Here is a 13,140-nt window from a genome sequence, read left to right as displayed (position 1 = left end):
GTGTTTAGGGAGGGTGAGGGGGAGTTGGTGTTTTGGGAGGGAGGGTGAGGGGGAGTTGGTGTTTAGGGAGGGTGAGGGGGAGTTGGTGTTTCGGGAGAGTCGGGGGAGTTGGTGTTTAGGGAGGGAGGGTGAGGGGGAGTTGGTGTTTAGGGAGGGTGAGGGGGAGTTGGTGTTTTGGGAGGGAGGGTGAGGGGGAGTTGGTGTTTAGGGAGGGTGAGGGGGAGTTGGTGTTTTGGGAGGGTGAGGGGGAGTTGGTGTTTTGGGAGGGAGGGTGAGGGGGAGTTGGTGTTTAGGGAGGGTGAGGGGGAGTTGGTGTTTTGGGAGGGTGAGGGGGAGTTGGTGTTTAGGGAGGGAGGGTGAGGGGGAGTTGGTGTTTCGGGAGAGTCGGGGGAGTTGGTGTTTTGGGAGGGAGGGTGAGGGGGAGTTGGTGTTTTGGGAGGGAGGGTGAGGGGGAGTTGGTGTTTCGGGAGAGTCGGGGGAGTTGGTGTTTTGGGAGGGAGGGTGAGGGGGAGTTGGTGTTTAGGGAGGGTGAGGGGGAGTTGGTGTTTAGGGAGGGTGAGGGGGAGTTGGTGTTTAGGGAGGGAGGGTGAGGGGGAGTTGGTGTTTAGGGAGGGTGAGGGGGAGTTGGTGTTTTGGGAGGGAGGGTGAGGGGGAGTTGGTGTTTTGGGAGGGAGGGTGAGGGGGAGTTGGTGTTTAGGGAGGGTGAGGGGGAGTTGGTGTTTAGGGAGGGTGAGGGGGAGTTGGTGTTTTGGGAGGGTGAGGGGGAGTTGGTGTTTAGGGAGGGTGAGGGGGAGTTGGTGTTTTGGGAGGGAGGGTGAGGGGGAGTTGGTGTTTAGGGAGGGTGAGGGGGAGTTGGTGTTTAGGGAGGGTGAGGGGGAGTTGGTGTTTAGGGAGGGTGAGGGGGAGTTGGTGTTTAGGGAGGGTGAGGGGGAGTTGGTGTTTAGGGAGGGTGAGGGGGAGTTGGTGTTTAGGGAGGGTGAGGGGGAGTTGGTGTTTAGGGAGGGAGGGTGAGGGGGAGTTGGTGTTTTGGGAGTGTGAGGGGGAGTTGGTGTTTAGGGAGGGAGGGTGAGGGGGAGTTGGTGTTTAGGGAGGGTGAGGGGGAGTTGGTGTTTAGGGAGGGTGAGGGGGAGTTGGTGTTTTGGGAGAGTGAGGGGGAGTTGGTGTTTAGGGAGGGTGAGGGGGAGTTGGTGTTTAGGGAGGGTGAGGGGGAGTTGGTGTTTTGGGAGGGAGGGTGAGGGGGAGTGGTGTTTAGGGAGGGTGAGGGGGAGTTGGTGTTTAGGGAGGGAGGGTGAGGGGGAGTGGTGTTTAGGGAGGGTGAGGGGGAGTTGGTGTTTAGGGAGGGTGAGGGGGAGTTGGTGTTTTGGGAGAGTGAGGGGGAGTTGGTGTTTAGGGAGGGTGAGGGGGAGTTGGTGTTTTGGGAGAGTGAGGGGGAGTTGGTGTTTAGGGAGGGTGAGGGGGAGTTGGTGTTTAGGGAGGGTGAGGGGGAGTTGGTGTTTTGGGAGGGAGGGTGAGGGGGAGTTGGTGTTTTGGGAGGGTGAGGGGTAGTTGGTGTTTTGGGAGGGAGGGTGAGGGGGAGTTGGTGTTTTGGGAGTGTGAGGGGGAGTTGGTGTTTAGGGAGGGAGGGTGAGGGGGAGTTGGTGTTTAGGGAGGGTGAGGGGGAGTTGGTGTTTAGGGAGGGTGAGGGGGAGTTGGTGTTTAGGGAGGGTGAGGGGGAGTTGGTGTTTTGGGAGAGTGAGGGGGAGTTGGTGTTTAGGGAGGGTGAGGGGGAGTTGGTGTTTTGGGAGAGTGAGGGGGAGTTGGTGTTTAGGGAGGGTGAGGGGGAGTTGGTGTTTAGGGAGGGTGAGGGGGAGTTGGTGTTTTGGGAGGGAGGGTGAGGGGGAGTTGGTGTTTTGGGAGGGTGGGGGGGAGTTGGTGTTTAGGGAGGGTGAGGGGGAGTTGGTGTTTAGGGAGGGTGAGGGGGAGTTGGTGTTTAGGGAGGGTGAGGGGGAGTTGGTGTTTTGGGAGGGTGAGGGGGAGTTGGTGTTTTGGGAGGGAGGGTGAGGGGGAGTTGGTGTTTAGGGAGGGTGAGGGGGAGTTGGTGTTTCGGGAGAGTCGGGGGAGTTGGTGTTTAGGGAGGGAGGGTGAGGGGGAGTTGGTGTTTAGGGAGGGTGAGGGGGAGTTGGTGTTTTGGGAGGGAGGGTGAGGGGGAGTTGGTGTTTAGGGAGGGTGAGGGGGAGTTGGTGTTTTGGGAGGGTGAGGGGGAGTTGGTGTTTTGGGAGGGAGGGTGAGGGGGAGTTGGTGTTTAGGGAGGGTGAGGGGGAGTTGGTGTTTTGGGAGGGTGAGGGGGAGTTGGTGTTTAGGGAGGGAGGGTGAGGGGGAGTCGGTGTTTCGGGAGAGTCGGGGGAGTTGGTGTTTTGGGAGGGAGGGTGAGGGGGAGTTGGTGTTTTGGGAGGGAGGGTGAGGGGGAGTTGGTGTTTCGGGAGAGTCGGGGGAGTTGGTGTTTTGGGAGGGAGGGTGAGGGGGAGTTGGTGTTTAGGGAGGGTGAGGGGGAGTTGGTGTTTAGGGAGGGTGAGGGGGAGTTGGTGTTTAGGGAGGGAGGGTGAGGGGGAGTTGGTGTTTAGGGAGGGTGAGGGGGAGTTGGTGTTTTGGGAGGGAGGGTGAGGGGGAGTTGGTGTTTTGGGAGGGAGGGTGAGGGGGAGTTGGTGTTTAGGGAGGGTGAGGGGGAGTTGGTGTTTAGGGAGGGTGAGGGGGAGTTGGTGTTTTGGGAGGGTGAGGGGGAGTTGGTGTTTAGGGAGGGTGAGGGGGAGTTGGTGTTTTGGGAGGGAGGGTGAGGGGGAGTTGGTGTTTAGGGAGGGTGAGGGGGAGTTGGTGTTTAGGGAGGGTGAGGGGGAGTTGGTGTTTAGGGAGGGTGAGGGGGAGTTGGTGTTTAGGGAGGGTGAGGGGGAGTTGGTGTTTAGGGAGGGTGAGGGGGAGTTGGTGTTTAGGGAGGGTGAGGGGGAGTTGGTGTTTAGGGAGGGAGGGTGAGGGGGAGTTGGTGTTTTGGGAGTGTGAGGGGGAGTTGGTGTTTAGGGAGGGAGGGTGAGGGGGAGTTGGTGTTTAGGGAGGGTGAGGGGGAGTTGGTGTTTAGGGAGGGTGAGGGGGAGTTGGTGTTTTGGGAGAGTGAGGGGGAGTTGGTGTTTAGGGAGGGTGAGGGGGAGTTGGTGTTTAGGGAGGGTGAGGGGGAGTTGGTGTTTTGGGAGGGATGGTGAGGGGGAGTGGTGTTTAGGGAGGGTGAGGGGGAGTTGGTGTTTAGGGAGGGAGGGTGAGGGGGAGTGGTGTTTAGGGAGGGTGAGGGGGAGTTGGTGTTTAGGGAGGGTGAGGGGGAGTTGGTGTTTTGGGAGAGTGAGGGGGAGTTGGTGTTTAGGGAGGGTGAGGGGGAGTTGGTGTTTTGGGAGAGTGAGGGGGAGTTGGTGTTTAGGGAGGGTGAGGGGGAGTTGGTGTTTAGGGAGGGTGAGGGGGAGTTGGTGTTTTGGGAGGGAGGGTGAGGGGGAGTTGGTGTTTTGGGAGGGTGAGGGGTAGTTGGTGTTTTGGGAGGGAGGGTGAGGGGGAGTTGGTGTTTTGGGAGTGTGAGGGGGAGTTGGTGTTTAGGGAGGGAGGGTGAGGGGGAGTTTGTGTTTAGGGAGGGTGAGGGGGAGTTGGTGTTTAGGGAGGGTGAGGGGGAGTTGGTGTTTAGGGAGGGTGAGGGGGAGTTGGTGTTTTGGGAGAGTGAGGGGGAGTTGGTGTTTAGGGAGGGTGAGGGGGAGTTGGTGTTTTGGGAGAGTGAGGGGGAGTTGGTGTTTAGGGAGGGTGAGGGGGAGTTGGTGTTTAGGGAGGGTGAGGGGGAGTTGGTGTTTTGGGAGGGAGGGTGAGGGGGAGTTGGTGTTTTGGGAGGGTGGGGGGGAGTTGGTGTTTAGGGAGGGTGAGGGGGAGTTGGTGTTTAGGGAGGGTGAGGGGGAGTTGGTGTTTAGGGAGGGTGAGGGGGAGTTGGTGTTTTGGGAGGGTGAGGGGGAGTTGGTGTTTAGGGAGGGAGGGTGAGGGGGAGTTGGTGTTTTGGGAGAGTGAGGGGGAGTTGGTGTTTAGGGAGGGTGAGGGGGAGTTGGTGTTTAGGGAGGGTGAGGGGGAGTTGGTGTTTCGGGAGGGTGAGGGGGAGTTGGTGTTTAGGGAGGGAGGGTGAGGGGGAGTTGGTGTTTAGGGAGGGTGAGGGGGAGTTGGTGTTTAGGGAGGGTGAGGGGGAGTTGGTGTTTAGGGAGGGTGAGGGGGAGTTAGTGTTTAGGGAGGGTGAGGGGGAGTTGGTGTTTCGGGAGGGTGAGGGGGAGTTGGTGTTTAGGGAGGGAGGGTGAGGGGGAGTTGGTGTTTAGGGAGGGAGGGTGAGGGGGAGTTGGTGTTTAGGGAGGGTGAGGGGGAGTTGGTGTTTAGGGAGGGAGGGTGAGGGGGAGTTGGTGTTCAGGGAGGGAGGGTGAGGGGGAGTTGGTGTTTAGGGAGGGAGGGTGAGGGGGAGTTGGTGTTTAGGGAGGGTGAGGGGGAGTTGGTGTTTAGGGAGCGTGAGGGGGAGTTGGTGTTTAGGGAGGGTGAGGGGGAGTTGGTGTTTAGGGAGGGTGAGGGGGAGTTGGTGTTTCGGGAGGGTGAAGGGGAGTTGGTGTTTCGGGAGGGTGAGGGGGAGTTGGTGTTTAGGGAGGGAGGGTGAGGGGGAGTTGGTGTTTAGGGAGGGTGAGGGGGAGTTGGTGTTTAGGGAGCGTGAGGGGGAGTTGGTGTTTAGGGAGGGTGAGGGGGAGTTGGTGTTTAGGGAGGGTGAGGGGGAGTTAGTGTTTCGGGAGGGTGAGGGGGAGTTGGTGTTTAGGGAGGGTGAGGGGGAGTTGGTGTTTTGGGAGGGTGAGGGGGAGTTGGTGTTTAGGGAGGGTGAGGGGGAGTTGGTGTTTTGGGACGGTGAGGGGGAGTTGGTGTTTAGGGAGGGTGAGGGGGAGTTGGTGTTTCGGGAGGGTGAGGGGGAGTTGGTGTTTCGGGAGGGTGAGGGGAGTTGGTGTTTCGGGAGGGTGAGGGGAGTTGGTGTTTCGGGAGGGTGAGGGGGAGTTGGTGTTTAGGGAGGGTGAGGGGGAGTTGGTGTTTAGGGAGGGTGAGGGGGAGTTGGTGTTTAGGGACGGTGAGGGGGAGTTGGTGTTTAGGGAGGGTGAGGGGGAGTTGGTGTTTAGGGAGGGTGAGGGGTAGTTGGTGTTTCGGGAGGGTGAGGGGGAGTTGGTGTTTAGGGAGGGTGGGGGGGGAGTTGGTGTTTAGGGAGGGTGAGGGGTAGTTGGTGTTTAGGGAGGGTGAGGGGGAGTTGGTGTTTAGGGAGGGTGAGGGGGAGTTGGTGTTTAGGGAGGGAGGGTGAGGGGGAGTTGGTGTTTAGGGAGGGTGAGGGGGAGTTGGTGTTTAGGGAGGGTGAGGGGGAGTTGGTGTTTTGGGAGGGTGAGGGGGAGTTGGTGTTTAGGGACGGTGAGGGGGAGTTGGTGTTTAGGGAGGGTGAGGGGGAGTTGGTGTTTAGGGAGGGTGAGGGGTAGTTGGTGTTTAGGGAGGGAGGGTGAGGGGGAGTTGGTGTTTTGGGAGAGTGAGGGGGAGTTGGTGTTTAGGGAGGGTGAGGGGGAGTTGGTGTTTAGGGAGGGTGAGGGGGAGTTGGTGTTTCGGGAGGGTGAGGGGGAGTTGGTGTTTAGGGAGGGAGGGTGAGGGGGAGTTGGTGTTTAGGGAGGGTGAGGGGGAGTTGGTGTTTAGGGAGGGTGAGGGGGAGTTGGTGTTTAGGGAGGGTGAGGGGGAGTTAGTGTTTAGGGAGGGTGAGGGGGAGTTGGTGTTTCGGGAGGGTGAGGGGGAGTTGGTGTTTAGGGAGGGAGGGTGAGGGGGAGTTGGTGTTTAGGGAGGGAGGGTGAGGGGGAGTTGGTGTTTAGGGAGGGTGAGGGGGAGTTGGTGTTTAGGGAGGGAGGGTGAGGGGGAGTTGGTGTTCAGGGAGGGAGGGTGAGGGGGAGTTGGTGTTTAGGGAGGGAGGGTGAGGGGGAGTTGGTGTTTAGGGAGGGTGAGGGGGAGTTGGTGTTTAGGGAGCGTGAGGGGGAGTTGGTGTTTAGGGAGGGTGAGGGGGAGTTGGTGTTTAGGGAGGGTGAGGGGGAGTTGGTGTTTCGGGAGGGTGAAGGGGAGTTGGTGTTTCGGGAGGGTGAGGGGGAGTTGGTGTTTAGGGAGGGAGGGTGAGGGGGAGTTGGTGTTTAGGGAGGGTGAGGGGGAGTTGGTGTTTAGGGAGCGTGAGGGGGAGTTGGTGTTTAGGGAGGGTGAGGGGGAGTTGGTGTTTAGGGAGGGTGAGGGGGAGTTAGTGTTTCGGGAGGGTGAGGGGGAGTTGGTGTTTAGGGAGGGTGAGGGGGAGTTGGTGTTTTGGGAGGGTGAGGGGGAGTTGGTGTTTAGGGAGGGTGAGGGGGAGTTGGTGTTTTGGGACGGTGAGGGGGAGTTGGTGTTTAGGGAGGGTGAGGGGGAGTTGGTGTTTCGGGAGGGTGAGGGGGAGTTGGTGTTTCGGGAGGGTGAGGGGAGTTGGTGTTTCGGGAGGGTGAGGGGAGTTGGTGTTTCGGGAGGGTGAGGGGGAGTTGGTGTTTAGGGAGGGTGAGGGGGAGTTGGTGTTTAGGGAGGGTGAGGGGGAGTTGGTGTTTAGGGACGGTGAGGGGGAGTTGGTGTTTAGGGAGGGTGAGGGGGAGTTGGTGTTTAGGGAGGGTGAGGGGTAGTTGGTGTTTCGGGAGGGTGAGGGGGAGTTGGTGTTTAGGGAGGGTGGGGGGGGAGTTGGTGTTTAGGGAGGGTGAGGGGTAGTTGGTGTTTAGGGAGGGTGAGGGGGAGTTGGTGTTTAGGGAGGGTGAGGGGGAGTTGGTGTTTAGGGAGGGAGGGTGAGGGGGAGTTGGTGTTTAGGGAGGGTGAGGGGGAGTTGGTGTTTAGGGAGGGTGAGGGGGAGTTGGTGTTTTGGGAGGGTGAGGGGGAGTTGGTGTTTAGGGAGGGTGAGGGGGAGTTGGTGTTTAGGGAGGGTGAGGGGGAGTTGGTGTTTCGGGAGGGTGAGGGGGAGTTGGTGTTTCGGGAGGGTGAGGGGGAGTTGGTGTTTAGGGAGGGTGAGGGGGAGTTGGTGTTTTGGTAGCGTGAGGGGGAGTTGGTGTTTTGGGAGAGTGAGGGGGAGTTGGTGTTTTGGGAGGGTGAGGGGGAGTTGGTGTTTAGGGAGGGTGAGGGGGAGTTGGTGTTTAGGGAGGGTGAGGGGGAGTTGGTGTTTAGGGAGGGTGAGGGGGAGTTGGTGTTTAGGGAGGGTGAGGGGGAGTTGGTGTTTAGGGAGGGTGAGGGGGAGTTGGTGTTTAGGGAGGGTGAGGGGGAGTTGGTGTTTAGGGAGGGAGGGTGAGGGGGAGTTGGTGTTTAGGGAGGGTGAGGGGGAGTTGGTGTTTAGGGAGGGTGAGGGGGAGTTGGTGTTTCGGGAGGGTGAGGGGGAGTTGGTGTTTTGGGAGGGTGGGGGGGAGTTGGTGTTTCGGGAGGGTGAGGGTGAGTTGGTGTTTTGGGAGGGTGGGGGGGAGTTGGTGTTTAGGGAGGGTGAGGGGGAGTTGGTGTTTCGGGAGGGTGAGGGTGAGTTGGTGTTTTGGGAGGGTGGGGGGGAGTTGGTGTTTAGGGAGGGTGAGGGGGAGTTGGTGTTTAGGGAGGGTGAGGGGGAGTTGGTGTTTAGGGAGGGTGAGGGGGAGTTGGTGTTTTGGGAGGGTGAGGGGGAGTTGGTGTTTAGGGAGGGAGGGTGAGGGGGAGTTGGTGTTTAGGGAGGGTGAGGGGGAGTTGGTGTTTCGGGAGGGTGAGGGTGAGTTGGTGTTTTGGGAGGGTGGGGGGGAGTTGGTGTTTAGTGTGGGTGAGGGGGAGTTGGTGTTTAGGGAGGGTGAGGGGGAGTTGGTGTTTCGGGAGGGTGAGGGGGAGTTGGTGTTTTGGGAGGGTGAGGGGGAGTTGGTGTTTAGGGAGGGTGAGGGGGAGTTGGTGTTTTGGGAGGGTGAGGGGGAGTTGGTGTTTAGGGAGGGTGAGGGGGAGTTGGTGTTTTGGGAGGGTGAGGGGGAGTTGGTGTTTTGGGAGGGAGGGTGAGGGGGAGTTGGTGTTTTGGGAGGGTGAGGGGGAGTTGGTGTTTAGGGAGGGAGGGTGAAGGGGAGTTGGTGTTTTGGGAGGGTGAGGGGGAGTTGGTGTTTTGGGAGGGAGGGTGAGGGGGAGTTGGTGTTTTGGGAGGGTGAGGGGGAGTTGGTGTTTAGGGAGGGTGAGGGGGAGTTGGTGTTTAGGGAGGGTGAGGGGGAGTTGGTGTTTTGGGAGAGTGAGGGGGAGTTGGTGTTTTGGGAGGGAGGGTGACGGGGAGTTGGTGTTTTGGGAGGGTGAGGGGGAGTTGGTGTTTAGGGAGGGTGAGGGGGAGTTGGTGTTTAGGGAGGGTGAGGGGGAGTTGGTGTTTAGGGAGGGTGAGGGGGAGTTGGTGTTTAGGGAGGGTGAGGGGGAGTTGGTGTTTCGGGAGGGTGAGGGGGAGTTGGTGTTTAGGGAGGGTGAGGGGGAGTTGGTGTTTAGGGAGGGTGAGGGGGAGTTGGTGTTTAGGGAGGGTGAGGGGGAGTTGGTGTTTTGGGAGAGTGAGGGGGAGTTGGTGTTTAGGGAGGGTGAGGGGGAGTTGGTGTTTAGGGAGGGTGAGGGGGAGTTGGTGTTTTGGGAGAGTGAGGGGGAGTTGGTGTTTTGCGAGGGAGGGTCCTGATTCTCGGGGATTAATCCCAGGCTTTGTGTTCTGTACCCCGGCAGTCCAGCACCTTCCCATCCGCTCCCCATGGCGGCGGTTTGAGCCGAAGACCACAGGCTCCATTCCGGCCCTGTTCCGGCAGCATTCAGGAGTCAGCCAGTCTTCTAGAGTGGGCCAATAACTCGCTGCAACGCATGGAGAGAAGCTTCATCAACAGCATCCAGACCTTGGAGCAATTCACAGCACACGACTGGGAGGCAGCGGAACAGCATCAGTGTCAGCGAGTCACAAACCAACACAAGGACAAAGCTGCAGGTACGACGGGAATGGCAGTGGACTGAGAGACCGAGGGAGCAGAGACTGACTGACTCACATCATCACACCAATACTCGCACACCATCAAACACTTCCAGCACAGGTACTGCACGGGGTTAGATACAGAATAAAGCTCCCTCTACGCTGTCCCCTTCAAACACTCCCAGGACAGGTACAGCACGGGGTTAGGTACAGAGTAAAGCTCCCTCTACGCTGTCCCCTTCAAACACTCCCAGGACAGGTACAGCACGGGGTTAGATACAGAGTAAAGCTCCCTCGACACTGTCCCCATCAAACTCTCCCAGGACAGGTACAGCACGGGGTTAGATACAGAGTAAAGCTCCATCCACACTGACCCCATCAAACACTCCCAGGACAGGTACAGCACGGGGTTAGATACAGAATAAAGCTCCCTCTACGCTGTCCCCTTCAAACACTCCCAGGACAGGTACAGCACGGGGTTAGGTACAGAACAAAGCTCCCTCGACACTGTCCCCATCAAACTCTCCCAGGACAGGTACAGCACGGGGTTAGATACAGAGTAAAGCTCCCTCGACACTGCCCCCATCAAACACTCCCAGGACAGGTACAGCACGGGGTTAGATACAGAGTAAAGCTCCCTCTACACTGTCCCCATCAAACACTCCCAGGGCAGGTACAGCACGGGGTTAGATACAGAGTAAAGCTACCTCCACACTGTCCCCATCAAACACTCCCAGGACAGGTACAGCACGGGGTTAGATACTGAGCAAAGCTCCCTCGACACTGTCCCCATCAAACACTCCCAGGACAGGTACAGCACGGGGTTAGATACTGAGCAAAGCTCCCTCTACACTGTCCACATCAGACACTCCCAGGACAGGTACAGCACGGGGTTAGATACAGAGTAAAGCTCCCTCTACACTGTCCCCATCAAACACATCCAGGACAGGTACAGCACGGGGTTAGATACTGAGCAAAGCTCCCTCGACACTGTCCCCATCAAACACTCCCAGGACAGGTACAGCACGGGGTTAGATACAGAGTAAAGCTCCCTCTACACTGTCCACATCAGACACTCCCAGGACAGGTACAGCACGGGTTAGATACAGAGTGAAGCTCCCTGTTGTAAAGTTACAAATTGCTGTTCCGGTTTGACAGGACTGTCCAACATGAAACCTCAGCTGCTCCAGGACGTGTCTGATCGCTCAGCCTGTGGGCCAGGGATGGCGGAGCAGCGGACATCGGGTACCACCGAGTTCCTGAGCTGCTCAGGCACTGATCCACTGGAACCGGGAATTATTCAGGTACATCACTCCCTGACAGCGGGTGTGCCTGTGGGTGTACCTACACCATACAGGGGTCAACAAGGTGACCCAGCTTCACCTTCGGGGACACTGCGAGATGTGATCTGCATCAAGCCAAAGAATTGTTTAAAATTCATCCAGTTTCTCTGTCTCAACTGAGATTGTGTTGGACATGGACTCTCCCCGGGGTACGGGTCCCCCCCACGGGCACCGACTCTCCCCGTGGTATGGGTTCCCCCCACGGGCACCGACTCTCCCCGGGGTACGGGTCCCCCCCCCCACGGGCACCGACTCTCCCCAGGGTACGGGTCCCCCTCACGGGCACCGACTCTCCCCGGGGTACGGGTCCCCCCCACGGGCACCGACTCTCCCCGGGGTACGGGTCCCCCCACGGGCACCTACTCTCCCCGTGGTACGTGTCCCCCCCACGGGTACCGACTCTCCCCGGGGTACGGGCCCCCCTCACGGGCACCTACTCTGCCCGGGGTACGGGTCCCCTCCCACGGGCACCGACTCTCCCCGGGGTACGGGTCCCCCCACGGGCACCGACTCTCCCCGGGGTACGGGTCCCCCCCAAGGGCACCGACTCTCCCCGGGGTACGGGTTCCCCCCCACGGGCACCGACTCTCCCCGGGGTACGGGTCCCCCTCATGGGCACCGACTCTCCCCGGGGTACCGGTCCCCCCTCACGGGCACCGACTCTCCCCGGGGTAACGGATCCCCCCCACGGGCACCGACTCTCCCCAGGGTACAGGTCCCCCCCCACGGGCACCGACTCTCCCCGGGGTCCTCCCCCAGGGGCACCGACTCTCCCCGGGGTACAGGTTCCCCCCCCTCCATGGGCACCGACTCTCCCCGGGGTACGGGTCCCCCCCACGGGCATCGACTCTCCCCGGGGGTACGGGTCCCCCCACGGGCACCGACTCTCCCCGGGGTACGGGTCCCCCACCACGGGCACCGACTCTCCCCACGGTACGGGTCCCCCACCACGGGCACCGACTCTCCCCACGGTACGGGTCCCCCCCACGGGCACCGACTCTCCCCGGGGTACGGATCCCCCCACGGGCACCCACTCTCCCCGTGGTACAGGTCCCCCCCACGGGCACCGACTCTCCCCGTGGTACGGGTCCCCCCCATGGGCACCGACTCTCCCCGGGGTACAGGTCCCCCCCACGGGCATCGACTCTCCCCGGGGTACAGGTTCCCCCCCCCACGGGCACCTAGTCTCCCCGGGGTACGGGTCCCCCCCCCACGGACACCGACTCTCCCTGGGGTCCCCCCTACGGGCAGCGACTCTCCCCGGGGTCCCCCCCACGGGCACCGTCTCTCCCCGGAGTCCCCCCCCACGGGCACCGACTCGCCCCGGGGTACGGGTCCCCCACCACGGGCACCGACTCTCCCCAGGGTACGGGTCCCCCCACGGGCACCGACTCTCCCCGGGGTCCCCCCCACGGGCACCGACTCTCCCCGGGGTCCCCCCCCACGGGCACCGACTCTCCCCGCGGTCCCCCCCCAGGGGCACCGACTCTCCCCGGGGTACGGGTCCCCCACAGGCAGTGACTCTCCCCGGGGTATGGATCCCCCCCATGGGCACCGACTCTCCCCGTGGTACGGGTCCCCCCCACGGGCACCGACTCTTCCCGGGGTACGGGTCCCCCACGGGCACCGACTCTCCCTGGTGTCCCCCCCCACGGGCACACAGCAGGTGAACGAATTGCATTGTGTGATGGACAGCACAGTTGAGACAGTGGCTGGTGTTTCTCCCAATGTCGGTGCTGTTTTCACCATTGTGTGTGTGATCTGCAGGGCAGTGCTGGGGCCTTTACTGTCTGTCATCCCCAGGAACATCACAGCATCGCGTCATCCACCGGCCCTGACGTCGGCTTAGAGTCTCAACTGAAAACGTGAGTGTGCTCGTCTGCTTAGCGAGCGGGGCAGCTGGGCTGAGGGAGGGACATCTCAAATGGAGAGGTGCGGTGAGGGGGCTGGATTCTGCCATTAACCCCCAGCATACACACTCTCCCCTCAACACACACTCTCCCCTCAACACACACACTCTCCCCTCAACACACACTCTCCCCTCAACACACACACTCTCCCCTCAACACACACACTCTCCCCTCAACACACACAGTCTCCCCTCAACACACACACTCTCCCCTCAACACACACTCTCCCCTCAACACACACACTCTCCCTCAACACACACACTCTCCCCCCTCAACACACACTCTCCTCTCAACACACACACTCTCCCCTCAACACACGCACTCTCCCCTCAACACACACACTCTCCTGTCAATACACACACTCTCCCGTCAACACACACACTCTCCCCTCAACACACACACTCTCCTGTCAACACACCTCTCCCGTCAACACACACACTCTCCCCTCAACACACACACTCTCCCCTCAACACACACACTCTCCTGTCAATACACACACTCTCCCCTCAACACACACACTCTCCCCTCAACACACGCACTCTCCCCTCAACACACACACTCTCCCCTCAACACACACACTCTCCCCTCAACACACGCACTCTCCCCTCAACACACACACTCTCCTGTCAATACACACACTCTCCCGTCAACACACATACTCTCCCCTCAACACACACACTCTCCTGTCACACACACACACTCTCCCGTCAACACACACACTCTCCCCTCAACACACACACTCTCCCCTCAACACACACACTCTCCCCTCAACACACACACTCTCCTGTCAATACACACACTCTCCCGTCAACACACACACTCTCCCCTCAACACACACACTCTCCCCTCAACACACACACTCTCCTGTCAATACACACACTCTCCCCTC

At 60.3% G+C, this 13,140-nt stretch overlaps 1 protein-coding gene across 1 annotated transcript in view; it reads left to right on the top strand.

Moving 5' to 3' along the window:
• The window catches only part of LOC140396616 (inactive serine/threonine-protein kinase TEX14-like), a 255,190-nt gene extending 242,980 nt beyond the window's left edge, over positions 1–12,210 (top strand). Inside the window, exons 15-17 of the mRNA XM_072485410.1 lie at positions 8,764–9,016; positions 10,157–10,302; positions 12,109–12,210. Of these exons, the coding sequence (XP_072341511.1) occupies positions 8,764–9,016; positions 10,157–10,302; positions 12,109–12,210 (501 nt within the window). The remainder of the gene's footprint in view (positions 1–8,763; positions 9,017–10,156; positions 10,303–12,108) is intronic.
• The last annotated feature ends 930 nt before the right edge of the window (positions 12,211–13,140 follow it).

Source organism: Scyliorhinus torazame, chromosome 19 (genome assembly GCF_047496885.1).
Source record: "Scyliorhinus torazame isolate Kashiwa2021f chromosome 19, sScyTor2.1, whole genome shotgun sequence".
NCBI classification, from domain to species: Eukaryota; Metazoa; Chordata; class Chondrichthyes; order Carcharhiniformes; family Scyliorhinidae; genus Scyliorhinus; species Scyliorhinus torazame.
Note: the sequence above shows the minus strand (reverse complement) of the source record. Positions and strands in the feature narration are given on the sequence as shown.